Below are 25,125 nucleotides of genomic sequence, written 5' to 3' on the forward strand. Positions count from 1 at the left end.
AATCTACAAACTATAAATGCTGGAGAGGGTATGGAGAAAAGGGAACCCTCCTACACTGTTGGTGGGAATGTAAATTGGTATAGTCACTATGGAGAACAGTAGCGAGGTTCCTTAGAAAACTAAAAATAGAACTACCATATGACCCAGCAATCCCACTACTGGGCACATACCCAAAGAAAACCATAATTCGAAAAGATACATGCACCCCAGTGTTCACTGCAGCACTATTTACAATAGCCAGGACATGGAAGCAACCTAAATGTCCATCAACAGAGGAATGCATAAAGAAGACGCAATACACACACACACACACACACACACACACAAATGGACTATTACTCATACATGAAAAAGAACAAAATAATGCCATTTGCAGAAACATGGATGGACCTAGAGATTGTCATACTAAGTGAAATAAGTCAGATATAGAAAGACAAATACCATATGACATAAAAATTTAATATCCTTTAATGGAAGGCAACATAATCCAAATAGTCTTCAAGTTAACATACATAATGTCAAGCAGACAGTAAAAAATTACTAGATATGTACAGAAGCAGGAAAATATTATAATCAGGAAAAAATAGTAAACATAACTGACACCAAGACGATTTAGATAAATAAATAGCTAAGAAAAACTTTGTCAGCTATTGAAAGTATGTATGAATCTTGAAGGACAAGACAGATATAATAAGAAAACATTTGAGGAATCTCAGCAGAGAAAGGAAAACTAAAACAACCAAAAAATCACTAGAAGTTCTGGAACTGAAAGTACAATAGCTGATACAAAAGAAAAAAAAAAAGTTCTGATGGGTTTAACACAAGAATGAAAATTAGAAAAAAAAAAAAGTTAATGAATTTGAAGGTAGATTATTTAAATTGATTTACTTTGAAGAACAGAAAGAAAAAAATGAAAAGATTGAAGAACTTTACTATACCTCAGTGACTTCTGGGACAAAAACTAGGAAGAGAGCCCTCACCAGAAACCAGATTTGCTGGAACCTTGATTATGATGGACTTATAGCACATGAGAAAATACATGTCTCTTGTTCAAGCCACTCAAAAAAAAAAAGAAAGAAAAAAAATACCATATGACATCGCTTATATGTGGAATCTAAAATAAAAAGAGTACAAATGAACAGAAGGGTATAAAACAGAAGTCAAGTCACAGATGTAGAAAACAAATTTATGGTTACCAGGGCATAAGGGGTGGGGAGGGATAAATTGGGAGATTGGGGTTGACGTATACACACTACTATATATAAAATAGATAACTAATAAGAACCTGCTGTATAGCACAGGGAACTCTACTCAATACTCTGTAATGGCCTACATGGGAAAAGAACCTAAAAAAAGAGTGGATATATGTATATCTAAAACTGATTCACTTTGCTGTACACCTGAAACTAATGCAACACTGTAAATCAACTATACTCCAATAAAAAAAAAAAAAGCCAGGTATCATCATCATTAGGAAACCCCAATGGTTTCAATTTGGAAAACAGAAGGGAATTTTGTCCTGACTTTCTTTTCTCCCTTTACCTGAGGGCTTGAACTGAGCTACTGGACAGGACAAACACTACACCCTGCTCAGTCTGGATTAGCACTTCTCACACCAAGGCATTTTAGTCACCCTAATCACTTCTTTCCACATCCCGCAGGAACCAATTCAAGGAAAGCAGAGAGGCCTTACAAGATAGAGCTGAGATGCGGTTTGAGTGAACTATTTTTAATCTGCCTCTGAACTGCAACCACTATCTACTCCAGACTTTTCCAACAGAGTAATTGCCTATGAAGAGAGGAGGAATGCCAGGAGGCTTAAGGAGCTGGGAAAGAAAGGAGAAGATTGTGGATTCTTGAGAGAACATCAGTTCAGAATTGCTTCCAAGCTCTGGCTAGCTCTGGTAATGTTTTTCCTATTTGCCTTCGGAAATGAGCAAAGCTTAAGGCAGATCTCCTGTCCTAAGGAAGCCAGCTCCAAGACACAGACTTTTCTGCTCAGACATCAGCCAAAATTAAATTGTACATGTTACAGAATAGATGAACTTTGAAAATATTATGCTAAGTGAAAAAAGTCAGACACAGAAGGCCACATACTGTGTGATTCCATCTACATGAAATGTCCAGAATAGGTAAATCCATAGAGACAGAAGATAAATTAGGGGTTGCAAGGGGCTGGGGGATGAGGTAATGAGTGACTACTAATGAGTAGAGTCTCTTTCAGGGGTAATGAAAATATTCTGGAATTAGAGAGTAACGACAGTTGCACAACATTGTGAGCATGCTAAAAACCACTGAATTGTACACTTTAATAGGATGAATTTTATGTCACGTGAATTTTAATTTTTTTAAATGGGAGAAAAATCAAATTGCAGCCAGTATCCTGACCTCAGGGAGGAGGCCCTTTCTCTTTAGAGCAGTGGTCCTTCAAAGTGGTCCCCAGACTGATAGCATCAGCATCACTGGGAAATTACCAGAAATACAAATTCACTTGGCTCCATCCCAGACACACATAATTAGAAATTCTAGGAATGGGGCCCGATAATCCACGTTTTGAGAAGCCCTCCAGGCGAACCTCATGCATGTTCTTAAGGACCATTACTCCAGAGTAGGGGAAACTTTTTGTGTGAAGGGCCAGACAGTAAATATTTCAGGCTCTGCATGCCACATACACAGGGTCTCACATATTCTTTTTCTTTTTCACAACTTCTAAAAAATGTAAAGGCCATTCTTAGTTCCCAAACACACAAAAACAGATACCAGGCAGATTTGGACCCTTGAGCCATGGTTTGCCAACTCCCTGCCCCCACCTCCCCCGGAGCAACACACTCCCACACTGGGAGATCTCTGGAGCCTCAAGCAAAGACAGGTGGATTTTTCCTCCATAATAAGGGAGATGCACAACGGCCTCGGGGCACCAGACAGATTCCCCTTATAGTTGTGATACCCTCCTCCATGCCAAGGCCAAAGTAAAACCAGATCCTGCTTTCCATCCAGGCTTTATTAACTCAGTGTGCAGACAGTTCGCTGTGCTCTTTCCAGAAATGCATTCGATTCACAGTGATATCCTTTGGTCAGTCAGTAAATTCTACTACACAAAACTCATACAGACATGGCCGCAGGTCAGCCACAACAGCCCCCTCTCCCCCAAGGGCCTGAGAAATCACCTAGAGCAGCCAGGCTGGGAAGGGTGAGTGGCTGCGCTTTGCTGTGTGTCCTTTAAGGCTCTTTGGTCCTGGTTGATTTCCTCTCCGAGGCATCCAAATAAAACTTCCCTTTCCTGTTCAGTACACACCAGTCTTTCTTTGGTGTTTAACCCAATGGGCTGAGGAAGGGAGGCAGCCAGGAAATTATACCCACTAACATGTGCAGTTAATGCCTACCTACATCCTTTTTACTCACAGTCAGTGGATTTTCTCTTTTAGGCACAGAGAAATAGAATCAGGTATGATTTTAGGGGCAGAACAAAGCCAGTGTCAACAGGTAGGGCTTGAAGCACCACAAAGCTCTGCTGCCTCACACAATGTCCTTTTTTTCTTTTGCACTAAAACTCCTGGGTTTTAGTCTGATAAACTCAAATTTAGCAGGACTCCCAGAGAAGCTTTCTGACCAGGGGGCCCTGGGGAGGAGAGTGGGGAAGAGCAAAGGGGAGCCCCAAGGTGACCTGGCCTCTTCCCTCCCACTTCCTGAAGGAGCCAGAACTACACAGGTGAAAGGTTCCCTTGCCTAAGAGCCGATGAGGAGGAAGAGAAGAGGGGCCCTTCCTCAATCCTGGCTGGAACCAGAATCCTAAAGGTTTCCTAACTTTTCCAAACGGTTTGCTTGAGTGTCACCCCCAGGTCTCAGCACCTTCTCCCTGAGGGGGTCTCAGCTCCTGGTCTCCAGGGGACAGGGGTCAGGGGAGAGCAGATAGAAGACTTGGCCTCTCTCCCCTTGTTCACGTTTATCCCCTGGAGTCCAATAAACCCAGGCGCCTGGGTAGAAGCATGAGGCATCCTCTCACCCCCACCCTCGTCCCCCAAAATCCACCCTGGCCTACAGGCCCTGCTGGCAAAGAGGAATGAGGCACGGGAATCCACAGTGGCTAAGGAGGAGCTGGTAAATATACGTATGGACTGGTCCTTGCTGGGGTGGGGCATTTAGAGACCCTTATTGAAGTAGACATAAGGCACAGGTTCTCCATACTTGGCCTTGATAGTGTCTTGGAGCTCTGGTTCCAGATAGGAAACTGGCAATTCACTGAGAAGAGAGAAGGGGCTTATAAGTGTGCCACCTGGACGAGCAGCAAATTACCCTCAGATGAAATCCAACTCAGATGCCGCCTCTAAGAAGCCCTTGCCCACTTTCCATCAGAATTATTAATGACCTCCGTACACTACAGTATGTTGCTTTTACTTCTATTGAGCCCTGACTTCATCTCCCTGGTGCTAAACTTCCATCTTCTTCAAGATTACAAGCTCGGTGCTCAGAACACAGGAGCTGTGTAGCAGGTGACTACGGAGCTGAGAGTACTAGGGAAAGGGAAATGGGCATCTTCTCTGTATCTATTCAAGCTATGCCTGGTCTCCTGGAGCTAGTACTCCGCCTCACCCCACCACCCCAGTCTGATGCTTACCTTCCCTTTGCCATCATCTCTCCTCACCCACCCCCTCTGCTCTTCCCAGGACATGCAAGGGAAGTGGAGAGGTCGAAGCCGTCCACCCTCTGGCAAACATCAGCCAGATTGAGTACCTACCCTCTTGTTCAATTTCAAAGACCAGATCCAGCCAGGGAGATGGGTCTAGTAACTCAACCAGCAGGGACAGAAAGTCTCTTATTGTTCCCCCACCTTCTCTCCAAGGCAGCCTTTGCTCCACTGGGAGTGAGCAACTCATCCCTCTGCCCCTTGGAGCTCTGTTTCAGTTTACCATTTGCCTGGGGTCAAGAGGCCCAGAGTTTAGACTGACAGGTACTTGTCCTTGGACAGATGCCTCCCTGCCTGCCCCTCCCTCTCTCCTTCGGGACACCAGGCAGGTCAGGGAGACCAGGGACAGGGTGCTCAGTAAAACCAAGTGAGGAATGAACAGCTGATACCATTTCTGCGGGAACAGCGCACATGCCACTGGCACCATGAAGATGAGGCTGGAAGAAAGGAGAAACCAAAGCATTAGGGGGTGTCTGGCATCTCACAGAGCCACCCACACCCCATCGCTGAGCCCCTCAAAGGAAGGGGGAGCTGGCGCCAAAGCTCCTCTCCCTCCAACCCTTCTTCTGGTCTCTTGGTGCCTGGAGATTCACTCTAGCACAGGATAGAATCAGCACCCCCTACACCCCCCCTCACATCCCACCCGCCCATCACTCAAGCAGATGAAGAAGGTAATGGAGTCACCAGGGAGTGTGGGCAGCAGCCCTAATGACCACAGGCAATTCCTGATGTATAGGGAAAGCAGCGAGGGGCGTGAACGCAGGGTCCTGCTCCTGTACTCACTGAATGCCCGAGCTGCTGGAGAACAGGGAGGGCAGAGCTTCTCAAACTTCACTGGGCATGCAAGGAACTCAAGGAGCTTGTTCAGATGTGATGCTAATTCAGTAGGTCTGGGAAAGGGCTTGAGAGTCTTTATTTCTCACAAGTTCTCAGAGGATGCGGATCCAGGCCCCTGTTTTACAGGATTTGGGAATCTAACAGACCTAGGTTCGTGTCCCAGCTCTGCCACTTCCTAGCCGTGCAATCTTGGGCAAGTTCCCTCTGAGACAGCGGAGGGAGGGCAAGGGTACCTACTCTGCACGATGACTGTGAGGATTAAATGAGATAACATGTGTGACACACCCAGCCCATGGTAACTGCTCCCTCAGTGGGAAATCAGTTAGCAGAAGACAGCCTGGCATAATGTCAGACCTGCTAAGGATCCAACTGCAGCTCCAGCAATTACCGGCTAGAGACGCGTGGGCAAGTTTCTTCATCTGGGAAGGGAGATGAGGACAGTATGTACACCTCGAGGGCTGAGGGAATTAGGTGAAAATATAGACGTGAAACATCAACACAGTGGCGGCACACAGAAAACAGCCAATGCATGTTAGCTTTGGTTGCTGTCATTAGCCTCGTGGCCTTGCAAAGCATGAGTAATGCTGGGACATGTCCAGTCAAGGGCAGGCACCTAAGAACGCTGCCAGGACTCGTGATGCTTCCTCCCGTGCGAGGCTGGGACACTTGACGGGCCCAGGCTGTGCTGTCATTTTCGATGGCTCATCTTTTTGGATGTATTGAGATATAACTGACACGTAACACTGTGTAAGTATACCACCGGCGTGAGCTAACCCCTCTATCACATCACATAATTCATTTCGTTTTTGTGGTGGGATGATCTCATCATTTTTGTCTCTTCTCTAAAACTACTGAAGACCTAAGGTCAGAGGGGAGACCCTGGGACAGAAGGACCCCCAAGGGTTCCACTTTCCACTCCACTGTGTGCACAGTGCCAGCCTGGCGCCCTCAGAAAGAAGGGGTGAGAGCGCACCAGAGGGGCCACAGGAGTTAAAGCCCGGGCGCTTTTGAAGTCAGGTAAAGGAGTACATGTTTTCCAACATGGGTGACACAAGAAGACAGATCTTGCGCACCCCACCATAGAACCCCAAACCGAGAAAATATGAGACTCACAAGCACCCGGACAGCAGAACCTGCAATGGGGCATGCAGCACCCGGATTCTCTGCACAGAAACAGACAAAAGAGAGACCCACGTGGGACTTACATACTTTGAGGTGAAACCCACGCTGGTCACCCAGCTAGAAACCCGCAGGCGGGAAACTCTGGCTCTGCAGGGTGGGGAGGGGGCTCTCTTTGCTCTCGGCAGACAAGGCCGAGAACTGGGCAGCCAGCGGGCACCGGGATGGGCCCTACTTGAATGAGGTGCAGGGTGGGAGCAAGAGGGAAGGGTAAGACAGTCGGGAGCCCCCGGCATGTATGTGTTCTGGGCAGAGAAGATGCAAAGGAGAATCCGCTCACCTTCATGCAGCGCAGTTTCTCCAGCCTTTCCATGACGACCGGCAGCAGGACTGGAAGAAACCAGGGGAAAGGCTGTGAGACTCCCCCCGAGATCCCTCTCCGAAGTTGGATCACAGACTGAGTGATTCCCCCTCCTTCCCCAGAAGTTCCAGAAAATACTTTTCATTTGGAAGAAGAATGGAAGACTGTAGGCATGGCCATGCCCCACCCCTCCCCCAAGTCCTGACAGAAGGTGCTTCCCAAACTCCTCAACCTGCACACCTGTAACAATAGGAGGACAAGTACCGCAGGCCCAGAGCACCCTTCTCAAAACTATCTTTGAAGCAAGTTTTGTATCCTGCTCTGTAACATGCCCCTGCTGACAGCAAAACCAGGGCAGGGGACTTATTTTTCTCTACCACTGTCTCCCCAGCACCCCACACTGTGTCCAGCACATTGAAGGAACTTAAGGAATATTTGTTAAATGAAAATAACTTTCTCCACCAAATCTCTGATTAACTGACATTCTAGGAATTACAGTGTGGCTCTCCCGTGGCTCTTGGCACGCAAGCAAACCAGTTTGAGAAGCATGTCTATAGAGGCTGAGGTCCCACCCCCAACCCGAAGTGTGGTTGAGGTCTCCATCACTTGTTCCAGGGTCCCCCAGGATGGGAGGGCTTCCCCATCTTACTCATGCCAGGGGCTGCCATGGTGATCCGAGAAATAACCACTTGAGTGATGCCTATGGCCGCAGCTCTCTGAGGGCAGAAAAGAGTTAAGTTGTCAGGAATGAGCTTATCCAGTATCCACAGGCTGCACCAGAGGGCTGGGTCAGGGTCAGGGTCAAGTCTGAGCTGGTAAAGAGGAAGGGATGGACCTGTCAGGGGTTGAGTGACCTCACCTGACCCTCTCCCACCCAGCCACATTTTTATGGCTTCAGGACCAGAAACGATGGAGAAAAGACATGAACAGAGATATGGAGGGAAAATCGATGGGGAAGGAGGATGGAGTCAGAGAAGGTTTCTCAACCCTATAGTAGAGCCCAGGCCTGCTCTGACCACGAAGAACAGGACAGGGTCTGAGAGGGAACTCCCTCCTCCCACCCCAAAGGCAGGCCCCTGCTCACCCGGGAATGACCAATCTCATTGTGGTTCCTGTCCTTCACGCAGATGCCCTGGATGAGTTCCCTAAACACAGACAGGAGGTGCTGGATATGGGAAAGGGGTGCTGGAAGGCTGCCAGCAATGTGACACACCAGGGGACCAAGGCCAGGGCACTCAAGCTCTAGGAAGCCACCTCCTGCAGCTGGCCCTTGGAGCGCCCTTCCTCACTCCAGAGAATGGTATCCAGCCATGACCTAGGGCAGAGGCTCAGAGAGCCAGCGCTGGGCCCCAACGGCCTAGGCTGAATCCGGAAACTGCAGAGCAAGTGTATGATCTTGAGCAAGTTCCCCTAATCCTTCTAAAGACACAGTTATCCGCATTTGCAAAATGGGGATAATCATGGCACCCACTTCATGGGACTTGGTGAGGATTAAACAAGATAATGCCTGCAAAGTGCTAAGTCCAGTGCCTGACACAGTGACTGCTCCCGAACAGGAGCTGTTAGTCTCAGGCCGGTGCTTGACAGCACTCCATCCAAGACCAGGTGGGTGGTGGGGACTCATTCATTCGTTGGAAGGAGCAACTGGATGGGGGGGGAGGGGGGAAGAGGAGGCGAGCAGTGTGCGTGCAGGACTATTCTGTGGTGTGTTCTTTCTGCAAGGGCGGCCGTGATCACTTTCTATTTGCTACTAATTCCAAGAAAATGTGCCTTATAGATACTGGTGATGACGAGGAAGGCACTGATGGAAACGGGCAGCAGTAGCTAACGCTTAATGCAGCATTTTCTTACAGTCCAGGCGCTATTTGGGGCGCTTTACCTCTACTACATCATTAAATTTTATAACACAGGAACATCTATACTTTCTCTAGTCAAGAAACAAGAGCTGTGAGACACAGCGGGTTTCTCCTTTCACCTTTCCTGCTGTGACGCTTAGAGCCTGGTGCCTGGAAAACATCTATCTGCCCCTCTGGCTTCCTCAAAGCTTCTTGGTTCTGTTCTATCTTTGGATACCTCGCTCTGCTGCGTTTCATTCTGTAAGGCATCCCCAGGGCTTTGGAAGTAGGCCGAGTCCACAACTTAAATACAGTTGCAGTTGAAAGGACATGAGCTAGTGCCAAACCCCACAGGTCCTCGCTAACGCCCCACCCCTGCTCCCCATACCCACAACACACATCACAGATGAAACCTAAGTCACCCGCCACTCCTGCAGCCGTCACTGTTGGAGCCGCCAGCCCTCAGGCAACCTTCAGAAGCGCAGCTCGGCAGCCCTCCCCACACCCACCTCAGCCCCAGCGAGCGCCCCACTGCCTTGGTTTCCTGCCTTTCCCGTGCTAGCCTCACGGTCTGTGGGGGGAAAAGGGATCCCTGTACTCACTGCTGTCGCATCATTGGGATGTTGACACAGTTAGCCGCAGCCACAGCGGCAAAGGGCACCCAGCGGCCCACCAGGGGCGGGGCCCTCTGTGGGAGAAGAGGACAATGGGAGTAGGTCAGGCTCCCTGGAGATGGGGGTGGAAGGGGCTTCAGGAAGATAGAGCAAATCAGACCTCGCTACTGCCTCGCATCCTGACACCCAGTCGGGGAACCCAAACTCCCTCAAAGGCCCGAGAAAGACCACACGGGCGCGCAGCCCTGCTGAATCTCCCACTACTTGGCTGGGCTCTGGCCAAACCCAACTCATCCAGACCGGAAAGGGCCCCTGCCTGGTAAAAAAAAAGTTGTCCCTAGGACTTTGCTGCCCCCTCGTGGCCACCGTGCCCACAGCAACCCCAGACGGTACCTTTGTCAACGTGTTCATGCCCACAGCAGTGGCCACCGCAGCGGTTGTGGCAGTGATGTAGGAAACGGCCATCTGCCTAGTGGAGGAGAGAAGATGTTTAGGAGCGGGGACCCTAGCTGGCTGAGGGCAGGACGATGCCTTGAGTGACACAGGCTAGAAATGTGGCTTCATGCCTGAGAAGCTCATGTGGCCTGTCCCCAGCCTCACCTTGTGATCTCCCCCCAACTCACTCAGCTGCTCCAGTCCCCTTGGCCTCCTTTCAGTACTTTAAACACCCCAAACACCTTCCTGCTCAGAACCTTTGCATGTTGCTGCTCCCTATCCCGGGAATTCCTCCCTGGGCTCTCGCATGGCTAAATCCTTATCTTTCAAAACTCAGCTGAAATGTCAGCTCTGCAGAAAGGACTTCCCTGAACAGCCTATCTACACAGATGCCCCTCTGCTGTTCTCTGTCTTGTTATCTATTTATTTCCTTAATGGCAGCAATCACAGTCTGAGATTATTACGCTTGTTTTCCTTTTTTTTTTTTTTTTTTTTTGGCCGCGTCATGCGGCATGTGGGATTCGGGATCTTAGTTCCCTGACCAGGGATCAAACCTGTGCCCCCTGCATTGGGAGCATGGAGTCTTAACCGCTGGACCACTAGGGAAGTCCCTAGGCTTGTTTTCTTAAAAGACCTTCAACTCTAGAGAGCACACATGTCTTACTCAAATGTATCCCCAGCACCTAGAACCATGCCCAGCACCTAATACACACTCAAGAAATATTTGTAGAATGAATGAATGAATGAGTGAATGAATGAATGTTGAACTGGTCCAGGAAAAAGATACTCTCCTAGTCAGCCTAATACTTCCAAACCCTGAAAAGGGAGACCTGGTCACTTGCCCAGGGAAGGTCCCACCCAGGGAGGACTGACGGCCCTGGAACCCTTTAGAAGGGCTGTTCCCCTGGAGGCAAGAGGACAGCCACCTGCTCCAGGCCCACATGGATGGCCTGGGGTTCAGGTCTCCTACCTGACCGACGTGGGGGAAGCTGCATTCCTGTTGGTGTAGTTGACTAAGGCATTGAAGGACTGGTTCACCCACTGCCAGAAGATCACTGCCGGTATCGTCCTACCAGGAGGGAGGCCCGGAGAGGCAGAGAGCAGGATGGAAAGAGGGTTTGGGGCACACCAGTCCAACCACATTACCTGCCGCTCCCCAAGCTGTTCCCGTGCTGTTTCATGCAGCTGGGCTTTTTTGCACAGGCTGTCCCCCTGACTGGAGCATCCACACCCCCTACCCTTTCCATACATGGCTGAATCCTGCTCTGTTGAGAGATCGCTTCTTCCTTGGAACCTTCCCAACCCTTCCCCTGCCCTTCCTGAGACACAGTTAGCCATTCTATGCTCTCTGCTGCCACCACCCCATATCCTACCCCTAACCTACCAGTTGGCAAGCTGGATGGTAACTATTTACATCTTGGTCTCAACACAACTGGGCACCCCTTGAAGGGAGGGACTAAAGTCTTTATACTCCCCACACCTGGACCAAGGCCTGGCTCAACCACTGGGTAACTGAATACGTGGGGGAGAGAGCGGGGAGAGGGAAGAGAGAAAGGGGGAACAACAGAGAAAGTTTCTCTCCCCAGCTGGGCTGAAAGGGCGTCCCAATTTTTTTTACTTGGATATTACATTATACAAATACATTAAATTCACTGTTGAATAAGTGCTTTTTAAAGAGGGAGTTAGAATAGCTCATCCGTTGAGCACTCTTGAGAGGCCTGCCTCAGTTTATACAGCCAGGCACCACTATTTCCTGGCTGTGTGAACTTGGACAAGTCATATAACCTCTCCAGAATCTCAGTTCTTCATCTATAAAATGGAGATGAAAATAGTACCTCTCTGTAGGGTAGCTGAGATTCAATGAGGCGATAACATGCAAAGAATTTAACACAGTGCCTGGTAGCTGGTCAGGGATCCATAAAGACGGCTATTACTATCATCCTACTATGGCTCCCTGCCTAACAGGTCCATGCGGCTGCACCTGGCGCTGCCTTGCTCCCGGGTCGCACCTGTAGAACTGGAGCATGAAGCCCGTGATGATCATGCCCCCGGGGACCTGGAAGGACATCCGCCCAATGACGTTCATCTTGTCCCCGGTGTCAGGGTGGAAGGCCGAGTCGTACAGCTTCTTGGCATAGAGCAGCTGCTCCACTCGCGTGCCTGGGGGCACGGTCCCCATCCTGCCACCAAGGACCACAGGCGGTGTTACCTCCTGACCCCTGGCCCCGAGTCATCCTGCTCTCAGCTCCTCGTCCTCCCTGAGCTCTCTGCCTAGCCCCTCGTCTTCCGTTTCCACCTCGCCCCTAGGGCACCCACCGACGTCGCCCCAGTGCCCCCAGCCGACTCCCCTGACCACTCACCTGCTCTTCTCCACCATCACTTTGGCCCAGTCCAGCTCCCACTCTGGTACCAGGACGGTGCGGGGGTCCGTGACATTGAAGAAATGCTTCACCCGCCCTAGGAAAGTGCACTGGTCCCAACGGGGGGCATCGATATTAAAGCCAGACAGGTCAGCCTCCATCCTGCTCACACATAAAACTGCGGACTTCAAGAACAGAGGAAAAATGAAGATTGCCCTCAAAGCCTGCCCTGGAGGCCCTTAGCACCTCCCACTATGGTAGACTGACGGCTCTCACCAGCCGCTAGCATCATCTGACTCAGCTCAGGAAGGGTCCAGTGAATGGTCACCAGTCTGAGCAACTGGGCACCAACATGTGTTTCCTGAGTGCCTGCTCGTGGCCAGCCTGGTGCTTGATCATGCTGTGGGCGAGGCTGGGAAAAGGGACAGTACAGTGTCTGTCCTTGGGGAGCTGAGTCTGACTGGAGAGCAAGAGCCCACCTGTGGAACAATAGATAATACATACAGCAACAATAAGCACAGGAGATGAGAGGAAGCTGAGAAGGGGGGACACAAACATCAAGGGGGGCTTCCCAGAAGAGGTGGAATGTGAGTGAAGCCCCAGAAGGTAGGATAGCTCTATGTGAAGGAGGAAGAGGCATGGGATCACACTGAAAGTAGAAACAATCACTGATAAAGATGGAGAGGACAATGGCATGATCACCTTCATTTCAGTGTGTGTGTGTGGGGGGGGTGCGTGCCGGCCCTATGAGAGATCCCGGGCCATGGTTGTCGCCCTCAAGGCGTTACAGAACAGGAGAGAGACAAGTAAGTCAACAAGGCCAGTAGTGTGACAATGCTGCTGATGGACACGGGGAGCAGCAGAAAGCCAGAGAAGAGGTACTAAAACTGAGGTGACTGCGTCTCCTGGTTTGCCGGGGCTTGTTTTCCTGTGGTAATTTTTTTTTTTTTTTTTTTTAAAGAAGATGTTGGGGGTAGGAGTTTATTAATTAATTTATTTATTTTTGCTGTGTTGGGTCTTCGTTTCTGTGCGAGGGCTTTCTCTAGTTGTGGCAAGCGGGGGCCACTCTTCATCGCGGTGCGCGGGCCTCTCACTGTCGCGGCCTCTCCCGTTGCGGAGCACAGGCTCCAGACGCGCAGGCTCAGTAGTTGTGGCTCACGGGCCTAGTTGCTCCGCGGCATGTGGGATCCTCCCAGACCAGGGCTCGAACCCGTGTCCCCTGCATTGGCAGGCAGATTCTCAACCACTGCGCCACCAGGGAAGCCCTCCTGTGGTAATTATTAAAAGCACCCCCTCAACCTCAAAAGTGTCCCAGTTTGGATGATAAATTATAAGATCACCTCATCTAAAATGGGTGAGGGATTCTGAACATGCTTTGTGAGAACAAGAAATAAACAATGTTTTGAAGGATGCATAAAAGTCAGATGGATGGAGGAGAGGTACCCCAGGCAAGAAGAAGAGCCAGTGTTTAAAGCACACAGTGCACGCGGGGACCTGATGATGATGGTGACAACACTTAACACTTACTGAGCTCCTACTTGACACCAGACACTCTGCTTGGTGCCGGACGTGCATTTTCTGAATTCATCTTCACCATAACCCTATGAGATAGAGATACTCTTATGTTTAAAGCCATTTTATAGATGAGAAAGCCAAGGCACAGGTAAGTAACTTTGCCAAGTCACACAAGCACTTGCCAATGACAGAGCCAGGATTTTAATTCAGCCTGACTAACTTCAGAACCCCTGCCTATAATTAGGTTCTGGAATCCATGACTTGAAAAACTAAGGCGGGTCTGACATGTGAGGAGCTTGGAAATGGTCACTCCTGTCCTCACAACAAAAAGAAGCTGAACAAACTGAAAATCAACAGCTCTTCTTAGAACCATCAGAGAATTGAGGTCACAGGGCAAACCACTGCCCCCAAACTTGGAGAGACAGGCAGGTACAGAGAATCACAGCTTAGTGGGAACAGAAGCCCACCCCTTGGGGCAAGTACCATAGGAAACTTAAACTGTAATTGACAAATTGCTGGAAGTTCAGTGTGGACAAGCTTGAGAGTTAAAAATTCCAGGGGGATTCAATCTTTGGTGGCGGTGTGGGGAGACACACTTTTGTGAGTTTTCCCTCCATGAGCCCACCAGGTTCTCAGGCTGAAGATCAGAGAAAAATTCCTTAGTGCTTCTGGCAGGGAGATGGGAAAAGTGGCCATTCTGAAGTAGACCCAGAGGCCTCTGCGATTTTTAACAAGGCCTGCCCTCAAAGGAGCCTAGCCTGTTTCACCAGAGCCTAACTACCTTGGGTCTCACCAGAACCTAACTGACTGGGGGGAAGAGAAACACCCAACTCCACCCCTTCTAGCTTTCCTATTTCACCTAAAGAGAGTAAGGGGAACCTGAGAAGGACTTGTGAAGGTCCAGGGGCACCTAATCACAGGACTATAGAACACTCCCCCTCCCCTCACACTGTCGGTGGTATAGGGCTCCCTTATAATAACAGGGAGAACTAACAACAGAAAGAACCGCAAGTCTCAGACCTTATTTAAGAAGAGGTGTCTAGAAACCCAAAGACAACACGGGAGACAAAAACAAGGACACCAGAGGAAATTTAACTTCTGACCCCTACAGCTTTAGCAAACAGTAATCACAACCTAACTCCTCGCCAGAAAAATGTAAAACCTCACACACATGTGGCTTTCAACAAAAAAGGACAAGTGGGCTTCCCTGGTGGTGCAGTGGTTGAGAGTCCGCCTGCCGATGCAGGGGACATGGGTTTGTGCCCCAGTCTGGGAAGATCCCACATGCCGCGGAGCGGCTGGGCCCGTGAGCCATGGCCGCTGAGCCTGCGCATCTGGAGCCTGTGCTCTGCAACAGGAGAGGCCACAACAGTGAGAGGCCCGCGTACCGCAAAAAAAAAAAAAAAAAAAAAAAAAAAGGCCAAGGCATCCTAAAAGGCAAAAAAACAAAACAAAACAAAACAAACAAACAAAACCCCACAGTTTGAAGAGACCAAGCAAGCATCAGAACCAGAGACTTTGGAATTATCAAACCAGGAATTTTAATTTATTTATTTTTATTTTTGGCTGTGTTGGGTCTTCGTTTCTGTGCGAGGGCTTTCTCTAGTTGTGGCAAGCGGGGGCCACTCTTCCTTGCAGTGAACAGGCCGCTCACTGTCGTGGCCTCTCTTGTTGCGGAGCACAGGCTCCAGACGCGCAGGCTCAGTAGTTGTGGCTCACGGGCCTAGCCGCTCTGTGGCATGTGGGACCTTCCCAGACCAGGGCTCGAACCCGTGTCCCCTGCATTAGCAGGCAGATTCTCAACCACTGCACCACCAGGGAAGCCCACAAACCAGGAATTTTAAATAACTATGATTAATATGCTAAGGACTCCAATGGGAAAGTGGGCAACATGAAAGAACAGACAGATGATGGAAGCATAGAGGTGCACACTCTAAGAAAGAACCAAAAGGAAATGTTAGAAACTAAAAATACTGTAACAGAAATGAAAGTGCCTTTGATGGGCTCATCAGTAGGCCTGACATGGCCAGGGAAAGAATCAGTGAGCCTGAATATGTGTTAACAGAAAATTCCCGAGACCTCCCTGGTGGCGCAGTGGATAGAGCTCTGCGCTCCCAATGCAAGGGGCCCAGGTTCGATCCCTGGTCAGGGAACTAGATCCCACATGCATGCCACAACTAGGGAGCCCGTAAGCCGCAACTAAGGAGCCCACGAACCGCAACTAAGACCTAGTGCAACCAAATAAATAAATACATACATAAATATTTTAAAAAAGAAAAGAAAAGAAAATTCCCAAACTGAAAAGTAAAGAGAAAAAAAGAATTAAAAAAAAAAAACAGAATAGAATATCCAAGAACCTTGGGACAATTACATAAGTTGCAACATACATATAAGAGGAATACCAGAAGGAGAGGAGGAAAAAAACAGAAGAAATATTTGAAGTGATAGTGACTGAGAATTTTCCAAAATTAATGACAGAAATGAAACTAGAGACCCAGGAGGCTCAGAGAACATCAAGCAGGACAACTATCAGAAAATCTGCACCCAGGCATATTATATTCAAACTGCAAAAAATCAAGAAAGAAGCCAGAGGGAGGGAAAAAACCCTTACCTATAGAGGAACAAAGATAAGAGTTACATTGGACTTCTCTTCAGAAACCGTGCAAGCAAGAGCAGAGTGAAATATTAAAAATGTTTAAAGAAAAAAAAATACAAAAGACCTAGAGTTCTGTATCCAGCAAAATAATCCTTTTGAAATGAAGTAGAAATAAAGACTTTCTGAGACAAACAAAATTGAAGGAATTTGTCACCAATAGACCTGACTTGCAAGATGCTAAAAGAAGTTCTTCAGAGAGAAAGAAGATGATATGGGTCATAAAGTCTGACCTACACAAAGAGTGTCAGAGAAGGAATAATTAAATGTAAAATAAAATATTTATTTTTCTTATTCTAATTGTTAACAGTTAACAAATAGATAACAATTTGTTCAAAATAATAACAATATATTCAAAGTAGCAATGAAGTGTTCAGTGACTAGAGCTTATCAATATGTGAATGAATGACAGCAATGCTATAACAGATGGGATGGAGGAACTGGGAAGACTCTATTATAAGGTACTTGCACTACCAGTGAAGTGAGACAGTATAATTTGAAAGTGGACTTGGATTCATTGTAAATGAATATTGCAAACTCTAGGGCAACCACTAAAAAAAAATTTCAAAAGAAGTATGATCTATATGCTGAGAGGAGCAAAATGTAAAAAAAGCTATGGCTTTTGAACTTTTGTCTGAAAATTTCAGGAAGCCATTAAAAGATTTCAAGAAGAGTGACTAGATGAGATGTGTAGTTTAGAAAGAACAATCTGGGGACTTCCCTGGTGGTGCAGTGGTTAAGAATCCACCTGCCAATGCAGGGGACATAGGTTCAAGCCCTGGTCCGGGAAGAACCCACATGCCGTGGAGCACCTAAGCCCGTGCACCACAACTACTGAGCCTGCGCTCTAGAGCCCACAAGCCACAACTGCTGAGCCTGTGTGCCACAACTATTGAAGCCCGCACGCCTAGAGCCCGTGCTCCACAACAAGAGAAGCCACAGCAATGAGAAGCCCGCGCACCACAGCAGAGAGTAGCCCCCGCTCGCCGCAACTAGGGAAAGCCCACGCAGCAACGAAGACCCAACACAGCCAAAAATAAATAAATAAATTTACTAAAAAAAAAAAGAATGAACAATATGAAATAATATGAAAGTAAATAGGGTATGGCAGGACCTCACAGGATGCAGATACCAGCTGGAAGCGAACCCCCAACAATCCACGCAAGAAGAAGCGGGGCTCAGATGAACCCAGATGCACCAGAACTGGGAGGAGGATCAAAAGAAGAGAAGCTTTTAAAACAGCAGAATCTGAGGATTTGCTAAGTGATAGGGTATAGGAGGAATATTCTATCAGTCAGGGCTCAACCACAGAAACAGAACCAATAGATTTTCTATCTATCCATATACCCATCAATCTATCTACCCACCTACCTCCCTCCTGGAATCTCTAACCTCAGGGTGGCGGGGGCCCAGCCCTTTTTTAAAGGGATTCCATCTGATTAGGTCAGGCCACCCAGGATAATCTCCCTTTAGATTAACTCAAAGCCAACCACTTAGGGATTTTAATTACATTTGCAAAATCCCTTCCCACGGTACCTAAATCAGTGTTTGGTCTAATAACTAAAAGAAAGTGTGTTTGTTACAAATTGGCTGCTTCTCCCTCAGAGGCCCCTCCACTGGAAATATAGCAGAGAGGCGGTCCTGGGGAGTTTCTCTGGCCTAGCCCAGTTGACCCATCACAAATACCTAGAGTGATACCAGGGTTTCTGACTAGGGCAATAACGTGCTGAGACAGAATATAGAAAAATAGGCTTTAAGGGAGAAAACAGTGAGTTTGACTTTCCTTATGTTGAGTTTCAAGGGCTATGAGACTTTCTCAAACGCAAGAGGCTGCCATCTGTCTCAATCCCTTTGTAAACGCTAGTCCAGGGTGCTATTCCTTCCCCTCTTCACTAAGTAACACCTGCTCATCCTTTTTTTTTTTTTAAGGAATAATTTTCAGATTTACTTCTATATCTTCTACTACTATGTCATTTGTCTTTTTTTTTCGTGAAAAAAAAATCACCTGAGGATTTTCCACATATATTGAATTACAAGTTCGCAGGCACACCTTGAGCAAGATTTAAAAAGCTATCCTCTTCGAAGTTTGCTCTCCACTGAAGGGCTGGCAGGCAGGAAACTGGATGTGCTGGAATGCTGAGTTGGAGGACTGATGAAATTCGCCAGGAAGCCACTGAGATTCTGGGAAGCTGCTCACAGGGATGCTGAGGGAACTCAATGGGAAGACACCCACACGGGTGCTGCTGAAACTCACTGGGAAGCTGCCTGGTGGGGTGCTGTTGAAACTTGATAATAGGCAAGCACCCAGGCACCTGGAAGACTACCCCTTCCTCATCAGTGTTCCTCCGGCGCCCTCTACTGGTGGAGCTTAAAATCATCTCAGAGGGCAAAGGAAAAATGTTTACAACACCAAGTATCATAAAACAGGGCAAAGAAGGGTAGATTTGGAGCTAAGGAGCAATAAACTATCTGGCACAGGTACACAACTTACTTTTTTCGTTTAACATCTTAGAGAATTCTCCATTTGAGATATACAACTCTATCATTCTTTTTAGTGATTATATAATATTCCATGTGCCTTAATTTCATTATTTGATAGACATTTGGGTTATTTTCAGTTTTTCACTGCTATGGTGAGCACCCTTACACACATCACTTTGTGTATATGGCAACTGTATCTTTTTTTAATGCTGTCTTTTTAAAAAATTTTTATTTATTTTTGGTTGTGTTGGGTCTTCGTTGCTGTGCGAGGGCTTTCTCTAGTTGCAGCAAGCAGGGGCTACTCTTCGTTGTGGTGCATAGGCTTCTCATTGCAGTGGCTTCTCTTGTTGCGGAGCACGGGCTCTAGGCACGCAGGTTTCAGTAGCTGCAGCACTTAGGCTGGGTAGCTGCGGCATGCAGGCCCTAGAGCACAGGCTCAGTAGTTGTGGCGCACAGGCTTAGTTGCCCCGTGGCATGTAAGATCTTCCCAGACCAAAGCTCGAACCCATGTCCCCTGCATTGGCAGGCGGATTCTTAACCACTGAGCCACCAGGGAAGTCCCCATGGCAACTATATCTTTAGGATTGATTTCTAGAAGTGGAATTGCTGGATCAAAGGATATACATGTTTTAAATTAAGTCTTTATAATACAAACTGATTTTTCACCAGTTGTGTATGATAATGCTGCTTTAGTCAAACTTTCACCAAAATGGGTATTATAAATCTTTTCTTTGTTTGCCAATTTGATGGGCAGAAACAATATTGTGTTTTAATTTGTATTTTCTTTTTTTAATTAAAAAAAAATTTTTTTTTTTGGCTGCGCCATGCAGCATAATGGATCTCAGTTCCTCAACCAGGGATCAAACCTGTGCCCCCTGCAGTAGAAGTGCAGAGTCTTAACCACTGGACTGCCAGAGAAGTACCTAATTTGTATTTTCTTGATTCTTAATGAGATTAGGCATCTTTTCATATGTTTTTGGCCATTTGTTTTTCTCATTCTGAAAACATTGTCTTTTTAAATTAGAAGTAATTTTTGTAATAATTCAGTGCCAAAGTATATACAGTGAAAATGATAGTGGTTAACATGTTAAAAAAAAAAAAAAACAGCTATCTTCTTGAGTTATACAATCATCTAAATCCAAAAGCACTCACAGACTTGAGCAAACAAAGCCAGTGTTTCATATTAGGGAAAGGAAACATATCGCTGATGGAAGCTGCAGACCTAGTAAAAAATAAATGTTTTATACTAAGTAGTAGAATGAAAGGAAACTTCCACCCAAGACCACTACCTCAATAAAGACCCATGGGTTATTACAGCTGCAAAGGAAGTTCACCTCAGAATAAACGGCAGCCTTAAAAGCAGGTGCATTAGCAAATAATTTCAAGGGCGCCCCCCACCCCCCAAAATAGTAGCCTTTTGCTCTGCAGAGACAGTCTGAGTGACCTGCAAGGAAGCACCTACCCGTCCTTCATATCTTCGCTCACACCTCCTTTCCTCAGAGAATCCTCTGAAGGACCCCCTTCCTCCCTCCCATGCAACTAGATCCACTGCTCTGCTATAAGCCCTCTTGGCTCCATACTTTTCCTTCACAGCCATGCCAGTCTGTCATGATACTCTGTGGTTTTACATTAATGCCCACTTCCCCCACTAGGCCATAAGCTCCCTGAAGCCAGGAGTTGCGTCCATTTTGCTCACCACCGTTGCCTCAACGCTTAGCACAAGATTTTGAGTATTTGCTAAAAAAGAGGTCCAGTCGGTCAGCAATTGGATATTTAGGCTTAAAATCCAGCATGGAGATCTGGGTTAGAAGTAAAACAGTGAGGGAGCAGCATGGGGGTGGCAGGTAGTTTAAGATAAAGTTTTCCAAGGAGAATACACAGACTGGGAAGAGCAGCGATCCAAGGACATACCCTGAAAAACCACTACATTTAAGAGGTAACCCAACAGAAAGACGAGAAAGGACAACCAGAGAGGTGGCAGGCAGGAGAAGCCAACAGATGAGGCAGAGTGGGAGAGGCGATCAAGTTTTAGATTGTCTGTTAGGGTGGGAGAGACTTCAGCAAGCTGATGGCTCAGGGTGAGCCCCTTCCCCAGGCGGGAGGAGAGGCCCACTGCGGTGGTTCCGCAGCACCCCTGGGGGGCCCTGGCTCAGTGACTCGGTGGCAACCTCTAGGGGGAAGTCAGACGGCCCACAGCAAGAGCCCACTGCCAGGACTCCGGCTTCCCCCTCTCACACCCCACCACAGAGCCCACGAGAAAGCTCCGGGCTCTGCCCTTTGGGGACAGGTTGACTCGGCTCCTGCAGGCTGGTCCAAAGACCAAAGACATTTCACCCAGTCCCAACTGAAGCCAGGGGTGGGAGGAGGGGAAAGAGTTCACTTTCCTTCACTCTACAGAAAGGAAAAGGAGGTGGCCTTGGCTTACAGAGACCCACACTCGCACCAGATACAGACAGTCCCAAATGCTATGCCTCCCCCTCAACACACGCGCGCGCGTGCGCGCGCACACACACACACACACACACACACACACACACTTCTCAGCCAACCCTCTCCACCCTCAACCCAACAATCCAACATTGGAAAGTCCTCTGACTTTCACAATGGAAGCATTTCTACCATGAGGGGGTAATCATTTGCTAAATCATGCAAGAACCTTTGCCTTCATTACCAAGGTCAGGATAGGAACTGCCCAGTCCTGTCTTTTGTAAAACATAAAGGGAAAAAAATCTAAATTCTATGACTCAACATTTCCCCCCACGCTAATAGCCCCCAATGGGGCAGTTCCGTGACTCCTTCAGGGCAAACTCAAGCCCTTCTGTTACATACTCCCATAGCATCCTGTCCTCCTTTGAAGCAAGCTGGGTTTTTGTAATCGTCATTTTCTTGTTATTTTACAGTTATCAGTGTAAAATTTGCCTCCCCTAACAGACTATAAGGTTCACGCTATAGCCCTCATCTGCCCTCTAAAAGCACTTACTGCCTGCCTGAAATGCATTCCAACTTATTCTTGGGTTCTCTGGGCATCAAGGATGTTCCCCCTTTTTTTGGTCAAACTAAGAACCTGCCTTGGTTACAGAAGCTTTCTTTCACAAAGCTGCAAATTGTCTACCCCTCCTATACTGAGTCCTACTGGTCTTAAGTTTTCTTCAACAGTTATGATCCCTCTTCCTACACGAACCATATCTAATACTTCCTAAAAAGGTGACTATTACATCCAGGGTTCCGCTACAGGGAACAGGGGGAGGTGGAAATCAAACAGGTGACTAACCAATACCTCCCTTTCCTTCCAGGATTAGAGAACGTCACAGCTCAAAGACATTAGGGATCTCAGCTTACAGATAAGGAAACTGATGCCTAGGAAGGTTCACATGGATTGAGCCAGCATGGTGAGCATTTGTGGCACATGTGGTCCTGCACTGTGGCAGATATAAATATGAATAGGAAACAGATCCAGTCCTGTTTATCCAAAGATCTGACAACAGCTAGGGCCATATCTTCCCAAGGTTACGAGGCTTAGACAGGAATTCCCTAGAGGTCCAGTGGTTAGGACTCTGCCCTTCACCGCTGAGGGTGCGGTGCCAAAAAAAAAAAAAAAAGACCACAGGTTACAAGGCTTAGGGTCACCTAGATAGGTCCTCTATCCACTACAGGGTGCTTGTCTCGAGAAAGAGAGAGAGAAAGAGAAAGAAAGGGAGGGAAGAAGGGAAAAGATTAAAAAAATGATATAACCTACTTACCTCTCCTGAAGTAATGCTCGTCCTTCCAGGGAGAGCTGATTTTCTCTGGCAGACAGTATCAGAGTCTGGAAAACAGGCTTCCGAACCTCTTCTGTTGTATCCTTTTTCAAGTGCGGGGGAAGTACCCAAGATCTTCCTATTTGAATCCCCAGGTAGGGAGAAAAACAAAATGTCATCGCTTGTACTCCCATCAGAGGAAGATGGGAGTCAAAGACTCAAGAAGTTCAGACACAGGGCTTCCCTGGTGGAGCAGTGATTAAGAATCCGCCTGCCAATGCAGGGGATACGGCTTCGAGCCCTGGTCCAGGAAGATCCCACATGCCGCAGAGCAACTAAGCCCTTGCACCACAACTACCGAGCCTGTGCTCTAGAGCGAGCCACAACTACTGAGCCCACGTGCCACATCTACTGAAGCCCGAGCACCTAGAGCCCGTGCTCCGTAACAAGGGAAGCCACTGCAATGAGAAGCCTGCGCACTACAACGAGAGTAGCCCCAGCTCGCCACAACCAGAGAAAGCCCGCGCGCAGCAACGAAGACCCAATGCAGGCAAAAAATAATAAATAAATAAATAAATAAATAAATAAAAGAAGTTCAGACACAAAGACCACTGAGATGGCGAGGGCTGCTGTCAAGGCTGCCTAGAGCAAGTTGGAGAATGAGACTAATAATTAAACCAGCAGGCCCTGGTAGTATATGCTTTTGTACAATCATGTGACTCCGAGGCAACCATGATGTTAGACACCAGGCAACTTAGAAAGAGAAGTCTGCTTTGCCTCTTTCACAAAAGAACCAACAGGCTAGAGATGGGTGGATTGAAAATAGTACATGCTCTGAATTAACCATGCACCTTGCACCTCCTTAGTCAAGGTTCTGAACTGAGTTTTCTCTCCAAGCATCTGAAGCAGGTATGCCGGTAGCAGATGTTTTTAAAAATACTTTACTTGAATGCATAAAAAGCTAAGGACCATTCAGGGAAAATCTGCCTTCATTCCAATGATCTTAACTAGGCTGAAAAGGCTGCTGGTCATAAAAGCAGCAAAGCCCAAAACCTGGATGAAGCTATTAACAACAGCTAAGCCATGGGACCTCCCTGGCGGTCCAGTGGTTAAGACTCCCTGCTTCCACTGCAGGGATCACTGGTTCGATCCCTGGTCTGGGAACTAAGATCCCATATGCCGTTCCGTGCAGCCAAAAAATAAAAAAAATAAAAACTAAGCCCCATATAGCACTTCCCATGTGCCAGGCAATGTTCTATGTACTTGACATATAATAATTCATATAATCCTCACAAGAACCCAATGAGGTAGGTAAGAGGCACATACACACACATCTGTAAATCTCAAGGTGTATCATCCATGCCCACACTTTATCTGCTCTTAAAAACTTCTGGATTTACATCTCAGGTATAAACCACTCTGTTCCTCCAACATGGACAATACAATAATGGTGTTTAATAATTCCTCGTCAGAAAGTACTAGGTTCAAGTCCCCACTCTTATCGCTTAAAATAACCAATTTCTAGGGTTGTGAGAATGAAATGGAATCTTGTATGAAAAGCATTTCACTAGGAAGGATGTAATTTCCATGGGAGCAGATTTAGCCCCCTGCTGTGTCTCCAGGGTCTGGAATAGGACCTGGCACAAATGTTATAACTCTTCTTTCTGTCCTCTGCACGGGGAAGGGGTGGGAGGTAGCACCCAGAATCCCTCCCACTGTTTCTTGCCTGTAAGTGCAGGTCCCTTTTTGCCTCCTCCGGGGCTGCAGACGGCGCACCGACCGGTCCAACGTAGTTCAACGAAACTATCTTTCCCAAAACGTCTTTCACCCCCGCTATCAGCTCACCCCAGCCCTCAGGGCCAGTCCTCAAGCAGCTTCTTGCCTTCCGACAGGCAGCCTCCCACCACCAGGAGTCCTCCAGACCGGATTCTAACACAGGTGTGTGGAGATGGGTGCGCAACCCGTGACTCCCCCGCCCCTCAGCCCGGCACACGAAGGTGCTGGGGGCCGTAAAGGAGAGGTCCCTTCTCTTGCCACGTGGCTTCAGCAGGTGGAAGCCCAGCCCGCGCTGCAGCCCCGCCAGGGCAGAGTCAGGACAGAAATGCAAGCTCCCTCCGGGATGTGGGGACTGGAGGTATATGTGGCAGGCGGACTCCTCCCAAGACCCCTTACCTGGTCCCGGGAGGAACGTACTGAGACAACTGCTACCAGAAGCACCCCGCGTTGGCAGCTTGGCCAGGGTGCACTTCTGGCCTTGGCCCGGGAACCGCCCCTCGCCCCGCCCCCACGCCTCTCCTTCTGGGCCAATCACAGGCCGGGTGGCCCCGCCAGCCACGTGGGCGAGTTTTCACCATTCCCTGGGTCTCCACCAGCCTGCCACAGCCTCCAGCCGCTCCAGCAGCCCGCCTGCGCAGTGGGAGGGCACATTGGCGCGCTTGCGCACATTGGGAAAAGAGGAGCTGGGCCCCGCCCCGTCCTGCTGCTTTGCTCCTCC

The 25,125-nt window shown here is 48.1% G+C and overlaps 1 protein-coding gene across 5 annotated transcripts; it reads right to left on the reverse strand.

Moving 5' to 3' along the window:
• Positions 1-874: 874 nt before the first annotated feature.
• SFXN2 (sideroflexin 2) lies at positions 875-24,897 on the reverse strand. 5 transcript variants are annotated; one of them, XM_060100204.1, is made up of 15 exons: positions 24,804-24,897; positions 22,635-22,770; positions 13,773-13,846; positions 12,522-12,657; positions 12,246-12,430; positions 11,895-12,065; positions 10,856-10,954; positions 9,844-9,919; positions 9,439-9,524; positions 8,086-8,146; positions 7,651-7,717; positions 6,981-7,030; positions 6,635-6,684; positions 5,074-5,121; positions 875-4,239 (listed from the first exon to the last, which is right to left on the reverse strand). In XM_060100204.1, the coding sequence occupies exons 5-15, from the start codon at positions 12,404-12,406 to the stop codon at positions 4,140-4,142; spliced, it is 969 nt and encodes a 322-aa protein (XP_059956187.1). In that variant the 5' UTR covers positions 12,407-12,430; positions 12,522-12,657; positions 13,773-13,846; positions 22,635-22,770; positions 24,804-24,897; the 3' UTR covers positions 875-4,139. The 5 variants fall into 5 exon arrangements, with proteins under 5 accessions (XP_059956187.1, XP_059956174.1, XP_059956181.1 ...); XM_060100191.1 differs by having other exon boundaries at positions 12,522-12,724; XM_060100198.1 differs by lacking the exon at positions 13,773-13,846 and having other exon boundaries at positions 12,522-12,724.
• Between the last annotated feature and the right edge of the window lie 228 nt (positions 24,898-25,125).

Source organism: Mesoplodon densirostris, chromosome 1 (genome assembly GCF_025265405.1).
Source record: "Mesoplodon densirostris isolate mMesDen1 chromosome 1, mMesDen1 primary haplotype, whole genome shotgun sequence".
Classification (NCBI taxonomy): domain Eukaryota; kingdom Metazoa; phylum Chordata; class Mammalia; order Artiodactyla; family Ziphiidae; genus Mesoplodon; species Mesoplodon densirostris.